General features: G+C 39.3%; 1 protein-coding gene across 1 annotated transcript; it reads right to left on the bottom strand.

Moving 5' to 3' along the window:
* Window positions 1-247: 247 nt before the first annotated feature.
* On the bottom strand, window positions 248-21,556 carry INTS8 (integrator complex subunit 8). Its single transcript, XM_084510771.1, has 27 exons — window positions 21,344-21,556; window positions 20,084-20,258; window positions 17,388-17,528; window positions 16,901-16,972; window positions 15,855-15,906; window positions 14,669-14,851; window positions 14,069-14,176; window positions 13,241-13,396; window positions 13,003-13,103; window positions 12,219-12,360; window positions 10,997-11,067; window positions 10,684-10,859; window positions 10,107-10,240; window positions 9,367-9,477; window positions 8,513-8,714; window positions 7,865-7,986; window positions 6,586-6,770; window positions 5,497-5,530; window positions 4,771-4,827; window positions 4,629-4,690; window positions 3,609-3,727; window positions 2,357-2,460; window positions 1,667-1,717; window positions 958-1,031; window positions 807-871; window positions 665-708; window positions 248-460 (listed from the first exon to the last, which is right to left on the bottom strand). The coding sequence occupies exons 1-27, from the start codon at window positions 21,471-21,473 to the stop codon at window positions 344-346; spliced, it is 2,988 nt and encodes a 995-aa protein (XP_084366897.1). The 5' UTR covers window positions 21,474-21,556; the 3' UTR covers window positions 248-343.
* Between the last annotated feature and the right edge of the window lie 1,142 nt (window positions 21,557-22,698).

Here is a 22,698-nt window from a genome sequence, read left to right as displayed (position 1 = left end):
TGCAGCTGCCAGCCCCCCTTCTTTCAAGGTGCTCCTACCCGTGCCCCCTTCAGGGACAACTCAGCGCTGAGCAGTTTGTGAAGCTCTTTTCCACTAAGTTCCCAAACTTGAATTCAGAGCTTCTTCAACCACTCCCCAGTGGAAACAGCTGAAGTTGTTGGTTCAGGCCTTCTGTACAGTTTGTAAAGATACGGGGTTTTATTATAAGATTTCATCTATTTCTAAATGAAAGATACCAGACTGTAAATGTTGTATAAAAGTTTAAATGAATTTTAAAAATAAAGTTGTGGAAGAATTTTTCTCTTCATTTTCACAAATCTCGGAGTGGTCTTCCAGCATTAGCCTAGAAGTAAAGCTTTGCCATTGCTTGAAGGAACTTCTTCTTTCTTCTCTGTGCAGCGAGTTGTAGGACCTCCTCGGGGTTACTGGCATTCAGCTCTGTCTGCCCAATGGCTTTGATCTTAAATAAAAGAGGAGAGAGGCATCGTGAGCAGCAGTCAGTCCAGTAAAGCTGAACCATCTGAATACAAGCTTAATTCTTATAAGTCTGGCTGCTGATGTATGTGATGAAATTAAAACTGGAAGTGACAATTATTTTCAAGGACTGCTGCAGGGAAGGAAAGAAACACTCAGGAAGTCCCCGCAGCACCCTCTGGTAACTCACCGCTATCTGCCTCTTGTCGGTCTCTCCTCTTTTGTGGTGGAGATCTGAAGGTAAATTAAGGAGATACTTGTGCAGAAGGCACTCTCTCCAGCCGTGAGCACACCCCCCCCTACAAGCTAGCAGCATTCTAACGAAAGGATACACGTCAAGTACTCCAAAATCGTGACATCCCAAATGTATTCATAATAGGAATCCATGGCATCGTGACTGAAAGAAAACACAAATTAGTGACACATTTACATATGGATGTTACAGGTAAGTGTCCATAATGGAAGCTGTACAGTAATAATTACCTGTTTTGTTCCTGCAGTGCCTTGAACGCAGTTTTATAGTCCACTTCTCTGAGGAACTGGCATAAAATAGCTACCTGTAAGGAAAGGCTCAGAGGTGACTTCACAGCCTTAGTGCCCCACAAATGGAAATCTGCCACATCGGTAACCCCACCCAGCTCTGAGACCTAACCAAGGGCTCCTTCCCACCCCAAGCATCTCCTAAGCACCTCAACTTCTATATAGCTCATTCTGAAATACCGACAGGAATACCTAAAGGAGGAAAAAACAAAGTTGCTTAGTCAAATTTGAAGGGATGCACCTGGCTTCCAGGGTTCTGGATGTATTTACTAGGCCCTGCTACAGGAGCTATTATAACTTTGTTACTTCCTGGAGAACAAACAGCCCCGCTGAACAACACTTGCCACGTGTGGTTATCTTGTAGAACAAGGCCACCTCTGCAAAAATTAAAAATATATAACCTAAGATAAAAATAGGACAGAATCCCCTCAGACTGTTTCTACTTCTGCAACATTTCCAAGCACTTATTTAGTTGCCTGTTAATTTGGGTCCATTTTGTGCATTAGAAGCAGTGGTGACAAAAGATTTTAATGCAGATTGCGTTTGCAAGGGAAGTCAGATGCAGTTTTACTCGTAGTAAGTTCTCCCCCCCAGGCTTTTGAAGTCAAAATATTTAGACACATTTTACTTGATATCACATTTCAGCTCTTACCTGGGTGTGACAGTTGAGTAAAGAACAACACTTTATCATTCTTTTTATCACCTACAGAATGGTTAAAAAAAAAGAGTTTCAGAATGCTAGCATAGGATATAGGAACACAAACAGCAACAAATTTGTATTTATCTATTTGTTAAATAAAAGGGATCAGTTAAATAACCATCTACATTCTTCTAACCCCTTTCCCTGTCCTTGGGTTTTGTGCACACTCCACTGACCACCTGAGCTTTCATGATGCAGGAGAGTTCTCCCAAGTATGATGCGTGCTACAGAGCAAAGCACAGCGTTTCTGGCAAAGAAGCAGGGCTGCAGCTTTGACTTTCAATAAAAGCTTCACCTTTTATCCTGCTGCCCGCAGGAGCAGCCTGACGCAAGGCTTAGATGGGGCTGTGACTGGTCAGAATTAATGGGGGAAGAAACAGCAGTGTGAAATGCTCACTTAAACATGAATAGAAACACAAGGACAAGCAGTGGGATAGGGCATGAAAACAGCCACTTCCCCTGGGCTTAGACAGTCCTGAAAAGCATGGGCCTGTCATTGTTACAATGCATTGCACGCACACTTTTCTGTAACTTCTAAGGTTTTGTAGTTAGCAATTCTGTATCTTCAGAGGATTAGGATGCTGACCAAACCCAAAAGGTCATTTCTGTACATCTAAATCCCATTTCAACACCCCAACTCACCTGGTCTGTGAACACATCGGGTGGTACCATCTTGTTAAAGAAGTCTGAGCAGATAGCTCCTGCCTGCAGGTAATAGTGGAGGGCTGCTGAGTATTGATTTGTTGCTGTAGTGGGAAAAAAAAAAAGCCAAAACAAGGACTTTAAAGTAAACACAGCACTTAGTTCTAAGACTCAGATCAGATGTTTACAGAATTATTTGGACATTAGCATCTCAGCTAAATTCCCTTTGGAAGCTTCTGGGATGCTGTCCCACTTCATACAAGCACTAATAAATGCTATCACTTCATAACCTCAAATCGCTCCCCCATATTTAAGAGGGGAGCCCAAACCTCACCTCATCTTCAGCAAGAATTTGTCTTCTAGACAAATCCTTCTCCTTTTAAATCAACAGGCTAGAATTTCTGCACTGCATCTTACCGCACAGCACAGCCACGTTTCCAGCTCAAAAAGAGGTTTAGAAACACGCACCTTGCCTCCTGCAACAGCCCAGAGCACCAGCTTTGCCTCTGCTATCTGCTTTGTTGCCAGAGAAGAACAATCTGGCTTCAATGCTCAATTCCCCTAGAACAGAGCCTACAGAAAATTTCGGCCTAAGAAATGCCCGCGTTCTTTTGAAGATGGCAATGACAACATCCTCCTCTAGCACGGTAGTACTGTGCTTGTGTGGCTGGCTTCTGAAAGCCCATTCCTCAGCATCTCTCTCTCTCTCAGCTCATATGCCTTCCCTGTGGGAAGTGGGAGGTGAGGACAGAGAGATAGGAAACAGCTTCCCATCACAACCAACACTGGATCAGGAGTTCACGCTTCCTCATTTACAAACCCTAGATATTTCCCTATATGAAACACAAAACACCTCTACTTGAGCAGAGTAAAGCTGATCTCCACCTTAAATGTAAGCACTAGCCACAAAACCTTCATTCACTTAGTAAGAGACTCTAACGTTACAGGTTTGCATGACTGTATCGCTCAAGAACTGACTGTACCCACTAAAAGAAGCGAAATTAATCACAGCTCTTACAGTAAAGTTTCCCTTACCCTAAAATCAAGTCCCCACTGAAAGCTCAGTCTGGCAACTTAGATACCTCCTCGGTGAATTCACCTACACAACCGCCCCCAAAGATTTTAAAGTTTTAGCACTTAAGCTTCTTTTCATATAAGGAGATACAGCGAAGGTTATGAAGGTAGGCAAATTTCAAAAGAAAACATGCCCCTACACACATGCTTAAAAAAAATAGATGTTGTTTTCACTTACCAAAATAAATATCTGCCTGGATAATTAACCAGAAGTGGTTGTTTGGGTTGATAGTCAACGCATAGTTGACCAGCTCTTTTACTGTTACAGCCACCGCTTCAAAATCCACTGATTGAAGGCTAAAGGGGAAAAAAAGTAGAAAAAAATCCTAAGTAATTGTTTCTTTTTTTTAAAGCAATAATCTGAGTTCACATCTAGTTTAAGTCCAAACTGCTTTTTGCATTAAATGTCAAGCAAAAATAACATCAGTAAAGATCGTGCACCTGAAACCACCCTCAATTATCACAGCATCTGCACAAGCAGCCACAGACAGCAAGCTCTAGAATTTATGGAACTAGCTCAGAAAGGAAGGCTGCTAATATAGCTTGACACATTGCTTGGGCAGCCTTTCCTAAGGGTCACATGGAATCTCCATTTTTAAAAACGTGTGTTTTTTTTTTCTTCATCCTATGACTAAGTTCTGGTAACAGACTGAAAACCATCTTCTGCTTGGCTTTCTAATATACACCAAAATCTACACACACCAAAATATATATACATATAATCATATATACACCAAAATGCCCCCAGGTATGACACACACAGAGGCTGAACCAGTGGGGTTCTAGGCCCACAGAGCCTATGAACTCTCTGAACTTCTCTAAACTGGAGAAGCACAGCTCAATCTGGCCAGGACAAAGCCATACACACCATATGCCACTTAGTATTTTGGCAATTAATCAAACATCTCTAAAAAAAAAAAAAAAAAAGTATTTTATGTTAAAATATTACATGGCTCACAGCCATACAGCTCAGTGAAGCACCCAAAAAAAAAATCCTGTTTCTTGCATCTGCATCTCTATCAGTACCATCAAATCAAGAGCAGAAACCTCCACGCACCCAGACCAACTCATCTGCAAACAGGGGTCAGTGATGGCAGAAATGACACTAGCACACAGTAACTAGTCCACAGTAACTGGAACCAAACCAATTAATCTAAATATATTTTGAAAACTGTATTTTGAGTTAGTCTCGTCTTACTTGGGAATAGAGGAAGGCCAGATGGAAATGTACTCTGCAGTAATATCATTCACGATATCTTCCTAAGAGAAGAGAGAGAGTAAAAGAATTTACAAAGGGAAATGCTTCAAGAAATCCCAATGTGATCTTTATACGTACTAACCCGAACATTATGAAGCTTGACAAACAGGGACAATATCGTAGTTAAAACCAATGGTTCCTGGAAGGAAAAGGAAAAAAGAGATGGACGTTCCCATGAAATTAACAGAAATCCACTTTCTTCCCTAAGCTTTAAAGCTATGTCAGAAGTTCTGACATCATTATTTCCTACTGAAATAGGACAGTACTTCATTAAGAATCCTGCAGCACAGGAAGACAGAAAATTTAAGGAGTTTTCAATTATTTTAGACCTTCCTGAATAACTCCTTGAATATAAAATTTATTTTGACTTTGTACACCTCTCCCCTCCCACAGACTAACCTTAAACTTATGCTAGGTATACTACATCTTTCTGTGCATTTACACACACACACACTGAGCAATTTCCCTTCCTTTTTCTTCTGCTGCTTAATTTTGAGGCAAGTAGCAGCTTCCTCCTCCCTCCAAAAGAAATGATTTCCCAAGAATTCCAAGTACATAAATCTGCACGATAACTGGAATAAATTCTTCGTGTTAACTGAATTCTACTGTCAGAATTCAGGATCAATTTGTTCAACATTAAGCTATTCAACACTGCTGTGTCAGGTGAAATAAATTTAGTTCTTCAACCATATGAAAACATCTATATTGCTATTACATTTTCTGGACATTTCCTGTTAAATTCCAGAGAGGTGTTACACCAGAAGGAAGTTCTGACTGTACACACATTCCCAAGTCAGCTCTAACTTACCCGAAGCTTTTTGATGAAGGACAGCAATTCACTCCTAAATCAGGGACACAAAGATCTGCGTAAGTAATCGACCGCCACTGACAGCATATACAAACTTAATTCACTGGAAATAATTGTCAGCAGAGCAAATTCTTCATCTGCCAAAACAACCCGTCAGCTCTAAGCTTACAAATGCAGAGTGTATAAGTGGAAACGTTCAGTCAGGTCATTCACTTTCAATACAGTCACTGAAAAGTTTGATTTTTATAATTAAGAAAAGGTTAAAATAACAGATTGCGTCTTGTTTATCAAGCTACAAAAGGCATGAAAATCATTTTGTATTGAGTCAGACATTGAACTGTACTGAAAATCTCCAAGTTAGGACTGCAACAACGACCTACAAGCTTACAGAATAGGGTACACAGTGATCGTTTGTAATGCATATTTATTTATTTATTTATTTATTTTGTCATGCCACATCAGAAATTGTCACCATAAGCAAGCCAGACAAGCACAGCCTGTTTGGAAAGGTTTTGCTGATTCTTTCCCCACAATAAAAACAGGGGCACTGCCCTTCACTGTCTGAATTACAGGGGTCAGAAGAGGTTCAGGATCCTAAAGTACACCTGTAGGGCTTCCTTTTTCTTGCCAGGGTGTACAATTAAGACATAAAACAAGCAGGAACCCTCTTCTACCCATCCCACATCAACGTAAGCAAAAGCAGCTGGCCTTTAGATGCACGTGGACCCGATTTACTCAAGAAAGGCAAAGGAGAAACCCATACTTTTGACAGAGGAACATTTGTTCAAGTTTTTAGTACATAAAACCGTTCTGTATAACCACACATTTCAGATTTTATCATAACAGGCAGTTTATAGTCAGTCTTGGACTTAAGGAGAGGCTGAACATACTGTTTGGACAAATCAGAGTCCTAAATCCATCATCAGTTAACACTAAGGCAAGCAGAGATCAGGTAACTAAAAGGAAAAATCAGAGTTCTTCAGCTGCTGCCACCACTACGATGTGGAATACAGTCAGCTCTTGACTGGGACTTGGGGTTAAGTATACAAATCAAACAAAAAATCTTAAAAGTAACTTAAGAAAAGATACCTGTACATAATGCCTAGCGTAGACTCCCTGTGTTTTATCAAACTCACTCTGCCATCGTTCCCCCGTTTGTGCTGGTTGGATACACTGCAGATTTGTACAACCACTTCCCAGAGGTCTTTAGCTGTCCGTCTGCTTTCTTTGGGACCTGGAAGTTCTTTGCATGTAGCAGCCAGCAACTGTCCCAGCTGTGCACCACAAAAGAAGAAATACAGTAAGCAGACAGAACTTCTCTGAATATTGACTGGAGCAAAGGAATTATCGGTATTTAAGATGGCTAAGCAAACAATTTTAAGCTCCCAAACTACATAGCAACAGAACTAAGCTTTGCAGCAGAGGACCCTGACCTGTAATCTGGAAGATGAGAATTAAACAAAACATTATCCCTTTCCTACTTCCCTTATGGTGTATTTCATTATGACAAGTAGAATGTAAAACTTGTTTTCAGGAGCTTACTCAAATATATAGATTTTTTTTAGGTTGTATATAATATAGTTTTACAAACACTTGATCCCTCAAATACCCATAACTGTCATATAACAATTAATCTGAACTAAAGCAAAAATGAAGTTGTGCTGGCACCCTCTGCTACACAGAGAAATCTAAGGGTCAAAAGGGAATTTACAGGAAGCACAACAGGCAACCAGAGCAGGCCAAAAATGTGTCCTGTAATACAATCAGCATTCAGCTTCAGCTTTATTGCCTGACTGATGTAAAAACACTACTATAAAACCAGTTTGAAAGCCAGGTTTCAACAAGAGCAGTGCTTGAGTGTCCCCAGAAATTAAACACTGGTATTGGGTTCAAAAATGGAACCCTTACAGTGCATTTGGTGTCTTTAGAACAGAAAGATGACAGAGACAAAGCCTGATATCTTTACACTTCTCAGCTCTGCCACATAAACCTAGGCTAAATCCCAGCTGAGAGGCGAGTCCTTCCCCGAGGTGCTGCTATAGGGTTTCAGCAGCCAGCTCGGGGGTTGTTACCACACGTGCCTGATGCTCAGGGACCCAACCTCAGCTGGCAGATGACAAGGGCTACGATGCAGCTCGGTTCATCTGTTCTGCAGCACAGCCCACAAATCTTCTGCCAGCTGTCAAGCACATTTGTTGTTTAGCCTTGCTCTGTCTGCTTTACCAGACTTTACTCATTGTAGCAATAAAAACGTGACAAACTTGTGGCAGAAATGTATGTGCTTCTAGAAGTACGAGAGACCTCAAGAAGAAAAAGTCAGTTACATCAGTTACAGTCCTACAAGGATTTGAGACAGAACAGCTGTTACCTTTACGTAAGGATTGGTTTGAACCAGAGGTAACGGAACTTGCATGGTCAAATACTCATTTTCACGCCAGTTTAACAAGAAGGCAACACATTCTTCAGCTATAACTTGTCGAAGAGGAATATCTGGAAGGAAACAGGGTCTTTTTTATTTTTGAGGAAAACAGCATTATATAAAATCAAGCAAAATCAATTTCCTTTGATTAACCATTTTTGTTTTGTATGACCTGTCACAGAAAAAATGATGCCCAGCCCTAAAAGCCCAGCCCTCCAACAGCAACAGCACTACCCAACTCGCTCAGTGTGAAACCACATGGGCTACTTCAATAACTAATTAAACTTTTCAGATAAAGTGCAGACACATTTATCCCCTTTGAACTCTTTAAGTGGCACTAAACAGAAACTGTCAATGTTCAGCAACACGTAGGCATCATGATGCTCCCATTTCCATCTTCTAAAGCTAAATGAATTTCTAAAGACTCATGAAATAACACGTCAAACTTCACTGTTTTTCCAACATACTACATTGGAAAATACACTACATATTATAAGTTATATAAATATATACTGAAATGTTTTATCTAAGTACAAAGCTACTGCTTTCTCCTTCTCTTTGTGCTTTGTGTCTCAGGAAAGACAGCAACGTACTCACCAGGTACTCTCATTTCCAAATATCCTCGGACTCTGCTTATCAGATCAGAAGGAGGACGCTCTCCATTGGCACCAGGTCCAGCTTCGTGAGTGTAGATGTCCAAAAGCAGCATTTCGTTCAGCATGACTTGACGGAGTTTTGGAGAAAACTCTGTCACAAGCTCCAAGCAAGCAGCAAAAAGTTGCTTTGCATGGACAAAATCCTGCAACGAAGAGGATACACATTAATAGTTCTGAGTGGATTCATGAGGAAAAAAGAAGTCTAAGAGCTAAAATCCTGGCTGAAGAAGCCTTTGCATCCATTATTGTCAGCATTCCTTAAGAAACTACCAATAATCATTTACATTTTTGGGTCCTTTTGGACTTGCTGTTTAGCTTAATAGCTCTCACAGGTCCAAATCTTTCAAACAGAACAAGAAGTTTTTGCTTAAACATACCAAAAAAGTTAACTACAGGCATATTACTTAGACAGTTCAGTTCTGCCTTGTAGTTTTAACAGACTATACTATAGTCAATTACAAGGCAAGTAAAAGAGCATTCCAGCAAATTCTTTAAGTAGAACAGCCAAAAGAACATCAATGTGTCAAATCAATGTTGGGTTTAGGTGCAACGTGATTTAGTATATCCTAAACAAGACTTTGTATGAACTAAATTATCCCCCAACCCAACTCAGCGCAATGCCACTACTCTTGCTCTGGAACTTTGTGAGACAGGAATATTTAATTATGATATTACACCCAGAGCTTGTTACTAGATCTCTTTCACCTCCCGTTTCTTCAGTTCTTTTTCTCAAAAAGGGCTTTCCATATTTTTTGTTCAAACTAACTCACCAGTAACTTCAGACAGCTTGCTCACCTTGATTGCGCTGCAGTGTAATCCCTTCGCCATAAGGATGTAGACCAAGTCCCTAGTCAGGTTATCTTTGATTCCTAAAATAACATTGCCGTAAACATTTGGTACTTCCCACTGAGAGAGAAACATGCAAGACATTTGCACAGGGTTTTAGAATTCACATCTTTGCTTAAGCACTGAAAATAAAACTCAGATGTCAAAAAATGATCGATTTCTAAGTGCCGTTTGCAGAAATGTTTACATCTAATCAGCAGTAATGTATAGCTCAGACAGACAGAATTACATTAAAAATTGTTGCCTACCCCACTTTGTTCATATGCACATAGGTTTGTTTGTTCATATGTGAACATGCAGTAATTTGGAAAAAAAAAGAAAAACACAAAAAGACAAGAAATTCTTACCTAAGAAAAAAAGTACTCCCTCTCTTGCTCCCAGCTAAACAGCTACATTCCATGACAGAATTTAAACTAAAATAATATTGCTAACTGGTCAGAGCACTGAAAGCAAAAATGACAGAAATTTACTTTTTCACAAGGCAAAGTTGTGATACAGTCAGTTTAGCGTGAAGGTTCCACCTCATTCAAAATATGAGTTTAGATACATCTCATTATTATTACTCAAGGATTGTGCATAGAGAAAATTGAAAAAAATCCATTTACGTTCCACAGCAAAATATTTACTGTTCATTGTGATATGATACCTAACCAGTCCTCAAATTAGTCTGTCATATTGAAACAAATTACCTTGTTTGAGACTGTCCAGAATTGGCGTTCTGAAGTCATACCATGCAATTCAATTAAGATCTGGCGAATCCTCCAAGGGTCTACTGACAATATGAGCTGATGTTCAAGCTGGCCAATATTGACACTTGCTGAAGCTAAGAGCAACAACAACAAAAAAACAAATGAGGTCTCCAGGGCACTCCTTGATAACGTAGAGCCTTATAATTCCTTAGGAGATGACATTTTACTGCTCACCAGTCACACAAACATTAGTGCTGGTGTAAGACCAAAGGCAGCAATACACCCTTCCTGCAAAAAGCTGTTAGTCAGATTCAGTTCAAACCAACTGCCACACCTCTCTTTGGCTCAGTCTAGTAGCACACACTTATTTTAGCATATACTCACTTGAGATACAAGCAAAAGAACAATGTTCTTGAACAAGCAGGACATTCATTGGCTAAAAGTTGCAAGCATTTGCTCTAAAACCCATTCACTCTAAACTAGAAAACAGATCTGAAAAGAGATCTACACCTATTTCCATGCCTGAGGTTACTGTGTAACTGCACAGATATAAATTAATGGAAACACTGAATATTACCTGGGATATCATAAAAAGAAGTCACAGGTTTTGTGCACAGGTTGATCCTAGGAGACCTCTTCCGCATTTCATCAATGAGCAGTTTCCGCTCATCATCTTTCAGAAGTTTTATGAACAGATCGTGAGATGAAATCATGAAGACAAGCTGAAGATCTTCCAAATCCAAACACAAGTTTCTAAGTAAAGAAAAAAAAATAACAATCAGAAGAAGGAAGTTTATCATTTTTCCAGTTATAGGTTCTCAAAAGCATTTATTATGCTGCATTACATTGCTTACAACATGCAAATTCAGGGTATCAAAGCCAGTACATACTTGAGAAATGATGCCATTTTTCTCTTCAAAGATTCAGAAGCATTTTCCAAGTTTATTGATCTTGAACAAGCCTGGGGAAAAGTAAGCAATAACAACTAAGCCAGGGCTTAGAAATCTTAAAATATTTAGCTAGATACAGTGTGCTGATTCACAATTACCTATTAGTAACCCTTCATCTCAAGGGAGGCAAGACAGTTATCCGATAAACACCGCAGCTATCAGACAGATCAAAATTGCTTTCTCTGTACACAAGAAGCTTTTTCAGACAACTGATCTTCCTTGACACAATCTACTTTTTTTTTCAATCCAATTCCTGATATTTAGGCGTGCTGACTGAACGCCACAGCATGAATCAGTCAAAAAGATCGTTACGTATATAAAGGCCTTTTGCACAAGTTTAAAAATGAACTGAAATTTCTGAGCACAAAACCATAAGATCCACTAGGATTAACTTTAAAGAAATACAACAGTTTAAATTCAACTGTTTAGTTATCTTTAATTGCCAGCTTACATGTTGTTGTTGTTTTTTCTGAGAAATATGCTCAATATGAGCAGTTGATGGAACAGCTTTTGCTGGCTCTGTATTTCAGAGTATTATTGGACAATTTTAGCCACATACTTGAAGAGAGCAGCTGTGACTGACATGCAAAAGGCAAGACTCAAATTAAGCAGAAGATATGAAACTAATGACACAGCAACAGAAGGAGTAAGTCCAGTCTGAGCAACAACTTCCAAAAAGCTCCACTGAGAGCAAAAGTCTCACATACATGTATACAGAACATCAGGAGAGTTTCACGACTTGCTAGTTTTTAACAACAAAGCTGGCAAGAGCGGTCCTCTTTCACAAATATTTTTTTCTAGTATCTCTCTCTCTGTCTTGGAGAATGTTTCTTTGTTCCTCAAAAAGAGATGTTCAGTAATATCACTATATATTTTAATGGGGTTAGGAAACCCAGTGATTTCAAATCCCAGCTGAAGCACTAACTCAACAGGAGTTCCTCCCCAACAGATGAACTAGCAACATAGATGCAAGACTGATTACATACAGCGTATATGTGCTATCTAAAAAGAAGTTGAATAAAGTTTGAGAAGTTATTGCACAAAGTATTTTTCTGTCTCAGAAACATAAGCATTACTTGCAACAGTTACACAGTTACATGGGGAAAGAGATACCTCCTTAAATACTGTCTCACCTTCTAGTTTCAGGCAGTAATTTTCTTACCTCCAGGAGGAAGTCTATTTTCTCTTTGTTGGGTTTCAGGAACAGCAGACAAAACTGAACATCAATTATTTCACCCTGCAATATATCACGGACGGTGTTGCACACGCAGATTTTGAAACAAACTTCTTCCAGAGCGTCGTTCCTGCATGAACACAAAACCCAAGATCACAGAACTTCTCTGACAAATGCAGTTGGTATCAAGGCAAAGCTCCACGTGTCAGACCCCGAGACAAGTCTGGAGCATGTGCCTCTGTCCATGACTGCCCTCTAAAAAAAATTTACTCAGGATCTACCTAAGTTCACCCAAGACCTCACTTTTTTTGCAAGAAAATTCCCTCCTTGCTTACAGCTCTGTTGCACACACAAGCTTCATTTTTGCTTCAGCCTGAGCACCACTGGGACTCCAACTAGAGCAGTGACCAACACACAGGCACATCTCCTCTTGGTAAGCATTCCCCACACACAGCTGACAGCCAAGTCGACTTCAGGCATATTCACTTATCTCAGGATACGCAAACTGGGCTGGTTCAGCAGTGCACAAAGCTCCTAATCACAGGTAACTACGCTGCCAAAGTTCCCAAATGAAGTACACATCCCCTACAATATTACTGCTTAGTACGGCAGCCTGATTGGCTTTGACTTCAAGTTTTAGAAGTCCTCTACAGAGGCATTAACCTAGTTATAAATTTAAAAATATGTAAATTTTTTTTAAAGACTTCATATACTTGAAAATCATAACTCATCTTCTCAACCACCTTGAGCAGACCATTATTTAACATCTCACCCTTGTAGAGCGTTTTGGAACAGCTCTCTTTGCACCGATTGCCTGAACTGAACAGGTAAACTGAGGGCTAGATTATCTTCAAGGAATATCTTCACCAAGTCCTGCAACACAAACACATTGGAATGAATCACCAATGGATAATTCAATAGTTACAGATAACAGATTAGATGGAATCATCAACACATAACAACAAAAACAAAGAACTCCACTAGAAGCAGGCTTTAATTAAGCGCAATACCTGATAGTTGCCAGTTTTCAAACAGTTATCGATTTGACTGTAAGGAGTTGCCTGTTGAGATGCATCATCATCAGACGAGGTAAGAACTCCACAAGCTTGACAGTACCCAGCCAACCGTTCTTCATCTATGGTGCAGTGAAGCGATGATGACCCAATCTGAAAAGGAATAGTCGATTCAATCTGAGTGATCAAGTATTATGAAACATAAACTTAATTCTGAAGCACAAATGGAGACTCACAGTTTCTCCCAATAACAATGAAACAGTAGAAGAACGTGCGTGTACACACTTATGTTTTTGTCTTTTTTGCAGCTTACACCACGTTTTGTCTTTTTAAATGAAAATTTGGGTTTTGCAGTTTCAGAAATATTAATATAATATACATAAAAATGTCATCTTTTGTAAACAGTCAGAACACAGATCTCATTTCCAGTAGAAATTTACATAAACACGAATAGGAAATGCTGTATGATTACCTTCCTCAGAAACACAACAGCACTACCAGAATAGCACAGTGGGCATGGATTTAACTGCTTAGTCAAGTTAATATTAGCACCGGAGATGTTACTCTTGCATCAGTACTAGTTGTATAACCAAATATTCGATGCACAACAGAATAAAACAGTAACACATCACACCTGATCAATATCGTTTTGAACAAGACCCAAAGTAAAACAAAGCAATGGAAGTTGCTGCCAAAATGCCATGAAGTTTCTTTTAAAAAAATGTGTGTAACATAACCTTTACACTGCTGAAGAAGGAAGTAGTGTGATTTACTTCTTTTTTCTTTACAAGAGCTGAACATACACGGTAATAAAACACTCATTACCCTTGCAATCAACTCCCTTGTTTTGAAAAACTTCTCTTTTGCGTTTTCATGAAGTGCTGCATTCGTAGCTCCTTGTTGAAAGTAGATTGCACCCAAGTCATAGCAAACCTGTAGACAGCATTGATACAGAACATGTTATCTTGGAAATTTATATAACATTTCAAGTCAACATTAAGTATTTCAGCTCAGTTTTTACAGATATTTAAACTATTCCCAGTTTTATTTATTATATTGACACACGCTGCGTATCTTTTCCGCCATATTTTGTTTCCTTTGTAACTGTGATCTCAGTGTAAGTAATTCTGCACAGGCATTAAGAAAATTACAGAATGATTTCCACAGAATAGTAAGAAGAGTGCAATAAGCAGTCCTTGTCATACAGTGGTTTACTCCAGACTAGGAAAAAGCTGTTTGTGAGCAACAAATTTATAATGTTGAAAGAAGTTTTAATAACATAAAAATGACCTCAATAACATTTTACTGCAGTGAAGAAAGAACACAAAAATATCAGTAGAAAAATACTGCGGTTTATTTCAAAACATCACGCAACATTTTGCCTAAAGAAACAAATTGAAAGCTTCAGTCTAGAACATAAAGTACCTGGCACTGTATCTCCTCCGCACTGATTTTCAGTCCAGCTGTGGAACTCTCTGTTTCTCCATTCACCATACCAGGCTCCATGGCTAATAAATCCAGGGTTCTGATCGTGTGGACATAGAGATCTTTATTCAATTTAAGTGCTCCTTCTAGCACCAGGATGGAATCAGCAGCCTGCTCCTTCAACTGTAATAGTTCACATACATTATAAAAAATAAATTAATGGCTTTCAAGCTTAGCTTTGTGTTTAAATACTAGAAATTTAACAGCATAGTAAAGTGATAGCAAAGAAAATTTCCTTAATACGCTTGTCTGCTCCTGTATTTCTTGTACAATAATGAAATTTCAGGTACTTAGAGAAACAAGATCAGACCCTTACTTCCAAGAGGGAAACAAAATATTTTTCTCCCAGTTTCACCTATGGCTGTTTATCCACTTCTGGAGCATTAAGTTATCCAACAGTTGAATTGTAAATTCTCAGCTATTATTTCATAGGTGAACTAAAAGCAGCTTCTCTTTGAATAGCAAGATTTTTCCAGAATTTAGGACAAATTGGTGAAAGAGTTAAACATCATTTTTGTTCACTTAGTTGAAAAAAAAAAAAAAAAAAAAAGAAAGAAATTAAGTATAAATGCAAAGCCTTTAACTTATTCTAAGTACAAGAGTAGGGAAAGGAGCTAGGCTACTTCTGAAATAAAGGTTTTATTTTTCCTCTTTTCTTGCTTGTCTCAAAGGAAAATACTTTAAGCACATTCTGTTGAGCACATTGCATTCTGTTGAAAGCAACATACAGAAAATGCACCTACTAAATCCTCTTAAGAAAAGTTAAGCATTATATTTTGTTGCCATATGATTGTACACCTCAAGCACAGCATGGTCTTACTAACCACACACTCATTTTGTAGAGGCTTGCTTCATTCATATGGCTCCAGGGATGGACTGATGAAAGAATACTTCAATCTCGCAAAACAAATGCCATACTAAATCCACTACAACACTGTCCAAAACACAGCAAAACTGTTGAAAATGCTAGAAGTGGCTAATGTAACATAAATGTACCAAATCCAACAAAATTGTGATGCAATTGTTGATCTCCTGGCCATTCATATTTACATATGTACATATGTATATTTACATATACATGTTATATGTAGATTCAAGCGAAAACTAGAGGTGGATGAAGTCTTACCACTTTCAAAATATTTTCAGTTAGTTCCTTTTCTTGTTGCATCTGGTTCATCCTGAAAAAAGAGAGATGTGGTCAACACCTTAATTATAAAGCAAGCCATCCCATTATTTTACTTCATGCTCTAAAGCACAACTAATTCCAAAAACGTTTTGCTTAACTGTTTTTAACATCATTGCGCTGGACCACCAAACATTCTTGGTTATCTCTCTGAAATACAGAATTATGTAATTTAAAGATATAACGAAGAGTTTAAGAATATGATTTAATAAAATGAAAGTTTCGGTCTTCATTTCCTTGTGTATTTGTTTGTTGTTGTCTTTTTATATCAGATCGTTAATATTAGCAAAATCATCATGAAGCAATCAGCTTCAACAGCCTCAAGCTGTTGAAGCTTCACTGCTAAAACCTTCACAAGCATACATGAGGGGCAGGAGCAGGGTTTGCATGATTATGTAAAAAGTAGAAGTATTTTAAAACTATTTCCCCATATAGAATCTTCTGATTCAGGATCAGACCCAGATACAGATAGGACAGTTCAAGATCTCTAGCAGAAATATGAGCAGGGTTTCTAATCAACAAACTTATCAGACTCTCTCATACAAGCCAGAATATTATTCATCTAATACTAGAGTACAAAATTAACATAAAACACTTGCAAATTACCACTTATCTATAATGTTGTGAATTGTTGTAAAAAAACTGTACTAAGCAAGCCCATGTAAGTTCAAACAAGACGCAAAAAAATATATTGTTTAAACTAGAGAATAAGCTTTCTGCCCGGAGAAACTGCCATCTCCCTTTCTTCTGCTATTTTTCATGCCTCTACAAAGTCACAGATAACAACATAATAAAAAAGTAGAACCACAGACATACAGGTATATTGAGCATGCATGACAGGAAAATAAGAATATACTTGAAATTAATGCAAGTTTTCAATCTTACAGCTAACCATTTTAAGCAACCGTAGATGATTTATTTCAATTACAGATTCTATTTCTGATTATAAAATACACATGAAGTTCAAATGAATCATACTGCTAACTTACACGTTCAGTTGAGGTGGACCAGGTTTCACTTGCTTTACAGGAAAACTGCTTTTAACAATGGTCCTTATTGCCCTACGGGGGGGGAGAAAATTAAGCAAAGAATGGCATTAGCTTCAGAAGTGTAATAAGATGACACACCTCTTAAAAATATCAGTTTATCATTTCAGATACTTTAAACCATTACTATACACCCTCTACTATTTAAGAAATGTTCTTAAGCTGACAAAAAGCTAAATGGTAATAAGATTTTTATTTTTATCTTTATGAGATGACACTTCAAACCACTACCTTGACCATTTTGTCAGGGAACAAACCCAGCTTTAAAATCACTTTTCAGGCTTAAGCTCCTCACTACAAGCCATTTACAGGCCACAACTCTATTAGTACTTTAAGATTCTTTCTCATTCTACATACAGGTACGTAGAAAGAAGAAAACAATGTTTACTTCCAAGACAATAATCTTAAAATCACTATAGAAGTAGTTTACCATCTGTTGTAGAGCAGTATGGCCATTGCAGTGGTTGGGGGTATGCTGGACAGGTCTACATCCACGTGCTTAGTCCCTGGGGGAACCTTGCTGATACACAGCAGCTCATTCAGGAGCATGTTCAACACAGGAACAGATAAACTGTCAGAAAGAAGAGAATCAGGTACTTCATACAGTAATTCTACTTCTGGAATGTTTAAATAATATACACTACTACTTTGTACTAGTTAACAAGGCATGGTTAGTATGGTTAGTATGTCTGCTTAGCATAACGAAATGCTCTGTATCTGATGATGTTCTAGATCAGAATGTAAAGCAACAACCACTATTAGGAATGACAGTAAAGCTCGTGGAAGGTTATCTTGACAGAGCTGATCTGCTTCTGTGCACACTGCATTAGTCTGTTCAGACACATCCCAAAAATAATTCATTCATTTATAGCAATAGGTCCCAAAGAGTGAGAAATTCTCCTCAAATAAGCCCCAGATCATACACCCAGAAGGTAAGCAATTTTCATTTCCATATTTGCATTTCAAGTGGAACTTCACTCATGTAAAGGAGACGTTTATCTGTGCAATTATGTCTTTTTGAGCCATCATCTGCCACCAAACGATGAAGTTAATAGCAAGAACTGGAACAGAGCATTGTAGTTCCACTGTAAGCTGTGGTACATAACACCATACATTAGGTGGGACAGAACCTTCCCTGATAAAATGGGAAGGCATGCAGGCTGGATTGCATCACTCCACGCTTTTGAGGTGTAATTTAACACAACTGAAACAATATTGCTAATTTGGACATTGGTTGAAATTAGCAGTGATCTGCTACTCTGCCAAAGTACCTTGAACTTTTTCAAAGTTGCATTTTTTGCAACCAGCATTGAAAATAACCAGATGAAACCATATTTGTAGCAACTAAAGCCAGAAACCTTGTTTAATAAATTGTATGTCTTGTGTTCCATTGGACTCAACGTCTGTCACCACGCCATGATTTTTAAACTAACACACACACTGGTTTTTACTAATGGCAGGTCCAGGAATCTTGTTTGCATTGGCAAGAGCAGAACATTATTCTATTAACTATAACAGCAGAAGTTTTAGAAAAAGCTGTGCTCAAAAGCTGCTGTTCTTTTTTAAACTACCCTGACTAAAACTATGGGTATTGTCAGTTAGAAATCAAAAAGCATAGTTCTTCACTGAGAACAATCTGAGGCTTCGCGAGCTCACAGAGCGAGAACTCTTCCTAGCATATAGAGAGATGCTGAATTAGGAATTGAAATGGCTTCAGATTATTTCTCAGAATAAAAAAAAATTCTGTGCTGAATCCCAGAATCAGCCCAACATTGTCAAACAGGAAGGCTGATTTTTTAATCAGGATTATACCTATATTTCAAAAGTAAGAGGTACTAACTGACAGAAAGTATGCCACCAATAAATGCCAGTAGAAGTTCCTCCGGCAAGAAGGGAAGCAGCCTTAAAGATGCCCTCTTGTATGCACTCATATACATCTGATTTCAAAGCTAAAGTATGTATAAAAACCCCTACTGTATGCCAGATATTTCTTTTAGTACAATATTTTCATAACTAACCGCAATAAGGGTTTAAGCTTATTCTCTGCAGTTGCGTAGCACCTTGCAAAAGTACTTAAGGATGCAGTAATCCAGCCTCACAACACTCCACTACGGCAGATAAATATAACATAACAGATATGGGAAAAAAAAGGTAAAGAAGTTCATAGGTAAAAATCACGGACATCTCATCCCAAGTCATTTTATCAATCATGATAGCACATTATTTAAAAAAAATATTATGATCTTTATATATTAAGAAGCACAAAGAAAAGTTGGAGAGACAAGCCTCATCACTACTTTGAAGGAAGAGTTTTCAAAATACTTCTGAAATTAGTGAATTTCTCTAACACATGATAAGGAACATGCAATTTTCAGATTAACTCCACAGAAATAAGACAATAAAATATGATTTAAAAAACACACCCCAAAAAAATCAATAAACTGAGTCAACTTAAATTTTATCTAACAAAGAACTTTCTTCTTTCAAGGTGTCTGCAACTCTAACATGCATTGAAGAAGTGGAGAACAAGTCTTGCCCCACTAAGTGTAATTCCCTAATGCTCAGCAATGCCAAAGCAAATAGTTCCAGGCCTTGCAAGACCATTCAGTAAATGAAATTATTGGCAGGAGGAGGAGCAGTTTGTCTATTGCCCATTTCAACCACAGACAGTTCAGTGATCTAGCTCACAAATATATGGAGCGTTTTGCAACTATAAAGCTGGAGCAAGAGCTCCAACTTAATGCATTTCAGAATGGGGAAACTTAAGGTGTTTTTGTCATTCTAGAAAGTATAACCTAAAACTCATCTTTACACAGTAGGCATTTGGATGTCTTAGAACAGAATGTTTGCACCTAAGCATTTTATCTTTAAATTATTAACAGCATTGGTCTGTTTACGTCTAACTTGTGGATGTAACAGAATTTGATTTCAGCTGGCAGACCCAAGACGCCTCTTAATCTCAGAAAGATACTGCCCTAATAGCAAGCACAGGAAATATCCATTTGTCAAAATAAAGAAATTAAGCCACAAGTAGATCAGGTTGATGGTTGGACTTGGTAGCACTGAAGGTAAATGATTCTATGATTCTAAGTTTAGTAATTTCCATATGAAGAGAACAGACCATACCTTTTCTCTAGTACATCCAAATCCCACTTCAAATGGGCAGCAACTTTAAGAGCAAGAAGTTTTAAAATGCGGTTTCTTTTGTTATCAGGTGGTGGCTGGACTTGGTTCTGTTCGTTCACCGATGGCTTGGAAGCTTGTTCCAAGAACTGGACGATCAGCTGTACAGGTGGTGGATCTGCAGAAAACACAACAAATTCTCTTCAAATTCCACGTAAGCCCAGAAATTCATTTCTTATTGCAGCCATGATCACAAATACCTTATCTCTTAATCATTTATACGGACAACATTGTCACCTGATGGGTTCTAATCCCAAGGGGTATTTTGTTTATGCTGAATCAAATCAGATTAACTTCTCTTTATTTAAACTTCAAGTTTATTTGACTACAAAAACTGCATTCTTACACTTTCATTTATTTTCCTTATTTTGTAATAATAAAGTTTTAATACTCATATCTACAGAAAATAACTGCTGTCCATTTAAATCAGAGTTAGCTGTTGTAAGAATACATGCCTGCTTACACTTCTTCTCTGTACCTTAAATGTATTTATGAGCATCTTCTGTTATTTCTGTGTACATTTAGAAAAAAAAAAAAAAAAAAGAAAAGTATGATTTTAAAAGATGTGAAAGCTGCAAGATCTCTCCCTTACAATAAGGCAGTCTCCCCAGGACCTTCGGGCTGTTCTGAAGAACCGAAGACAAAAAAAAAAAACAACTGTTCATCAATATTTTTTATTGGAAAATAGCAGAATAAGGTCTGAGCACAGAAGATATGGCCTGACTGTGCTTAAATCTATTTTACTTAAACCTACAATACTGTCACTGGTGTGCTTCCCATCTCCTCCAGCTGCTTGGAGAATCTAGGGTCTGAAAAAAATGATTTTTCTCTCCGATCTTCAAAAGATCAGCTACTATAAAATATTGGTTTTAAAAGTTATTTACAATACACTTTGGGTTACAGCTTTTTATTCGTTCCAGCCCAAAGCAAAGCAACTCCATCCAGTCCAGCAGGGAGCCCTCAGGGGGGCAGCAGCTCTTTATGCTCGCAAGCCGTAACTGGGGAAACCCGGCTGCACACCGCACTCATTTTACCCAGCAGCACTTTCCATTAAAAACGAAAACAACAACAACAAAAAAAACCTTCCCTGGAACATTGCCGTAACTTATAAACGCAAAACGAAAACACGGCGAGGAGGGGACGGTGAAACAGCCCCCGTCTCTGTGCCTCTCCCCCCCACCCCTCCCACCTCCAGCCACGCACCGGGCGAGGGCTTCCTGAGGTGCTGCTCCAGCAGCTGCTCCTCCAGCAGGAACTCGAACCAGGAGGTCTGTGGCGGGGTGCATGGCCGGCTGGACGTGGCCGCCTCCCGGTCGGCCGCCTCAGCGCTCATGGCGGCGGCGCTGCCCCGCAGCCGGGCCCCGCAAGCCGCCGCAAGATGGCCGCCGGCCGCGGGCAGCGCGGGGCGGGGCGCGGGAAGAGGCCCTGCCCTCCGCAGCGGGGGGGAAGATGGCGCCGCTGTCACCTCAGGCGGCTGAGGGGGGTATTGGTGGTTCCCCAGGGCTTGGGGCTGACTGCCTGAGGATGAGCAAGGAGGTCCCGAAGTGGGAATGTCGGGGGAGAAAGCACAGCTCGACCGGTGTCTGAAATCGGTGGGAGTGTGGGCTGGTAGCACCCCATCACCACTGCTGCCTTCATTGCCTCCGCCTTGGTGCTGGCTCCACTCTGTGCCCTCTGTGGTGCTGTGGCGCTGAGGTTAGGGTCCAAGTGAAGGAGCATCCCTCACCACACACACTCACTACTGGACCCCACACCCCATGGGCTCAGGAAGCCTCCCCTAAGCCCTCCTCTCCTTCCTCCCTTCCCCTATGAGCCTCTCAGGTCCACCTAAGCAAGGTTCACCCATGAAGAAAAAAGTCTTGGATGCTGAGGTGGGATAACTTGCTCACAATGTGCTCCCACCTCGCACATCTTGGGATGTGCTGAGTCCTACTGGCCTGCTTCAGCCCACACTGTCCTATGCTTCCACTAGTGAGGAAACAAAACTCAGCAGGGAGGTTCTGCCCTTGAACAGCATTGCTAAGCCCTTCTAACACTGAGAAGAAGGGTGTACTGCATGCATTTAACGATTGTCAAGAGAAAAGCATGGACTTCTTTGTTCCTTTCCCACCATATATGAAGGACAAGTTTAGAAAAGACAGTCTTCTGAAGTGGGAATGGTGTTTTATGTACGAAAGTCCACGCTTTCAGGTCTTTGTGTTGAAGAAAATTAAGAGTAGAAAAAGGTCAGATTAATTTGGTCAATTTACCTAAGGAAACCCCAAAACTACTTAAAATGGACTTGAGCTTTACTAATTGCAGTTCAGTTTAAGTCAGCAAAATTCACTTCTGCGAGGGTAAGACACATGGTCCCATGACCATGGGCTAATACTCATCTCCTTTTAGGAGGTCAAAGAGCATTCAGCTGCTACAAAGAAACATGACTCGAGGTCAGATGGTGCTGTCTGTAGCTGAGATTCACTCCTGTAACCCTTCCTAAGAACTTCTGAGAATTATGACAAAAAAAGTATCCTTTTGTATCAGGGACATCTGACAAAATGAGTAGTGTTAATAACTGC

Source organism: Aythya ferina (genome assembly GCF_964211825.1).
Source record: "Aythya ferina genome assembly, chromosome: 2".
Lineage (NCBI taxonomy): Eukaryota > Metazoa > Chordata > Aves > Anseriformes > Anatidae > Aythya > Aythya ferina.
Note: the sequence above shows the minus strand (reverse complement) of the source record. Positions and strands in the feature narration are given on the sequence as shown.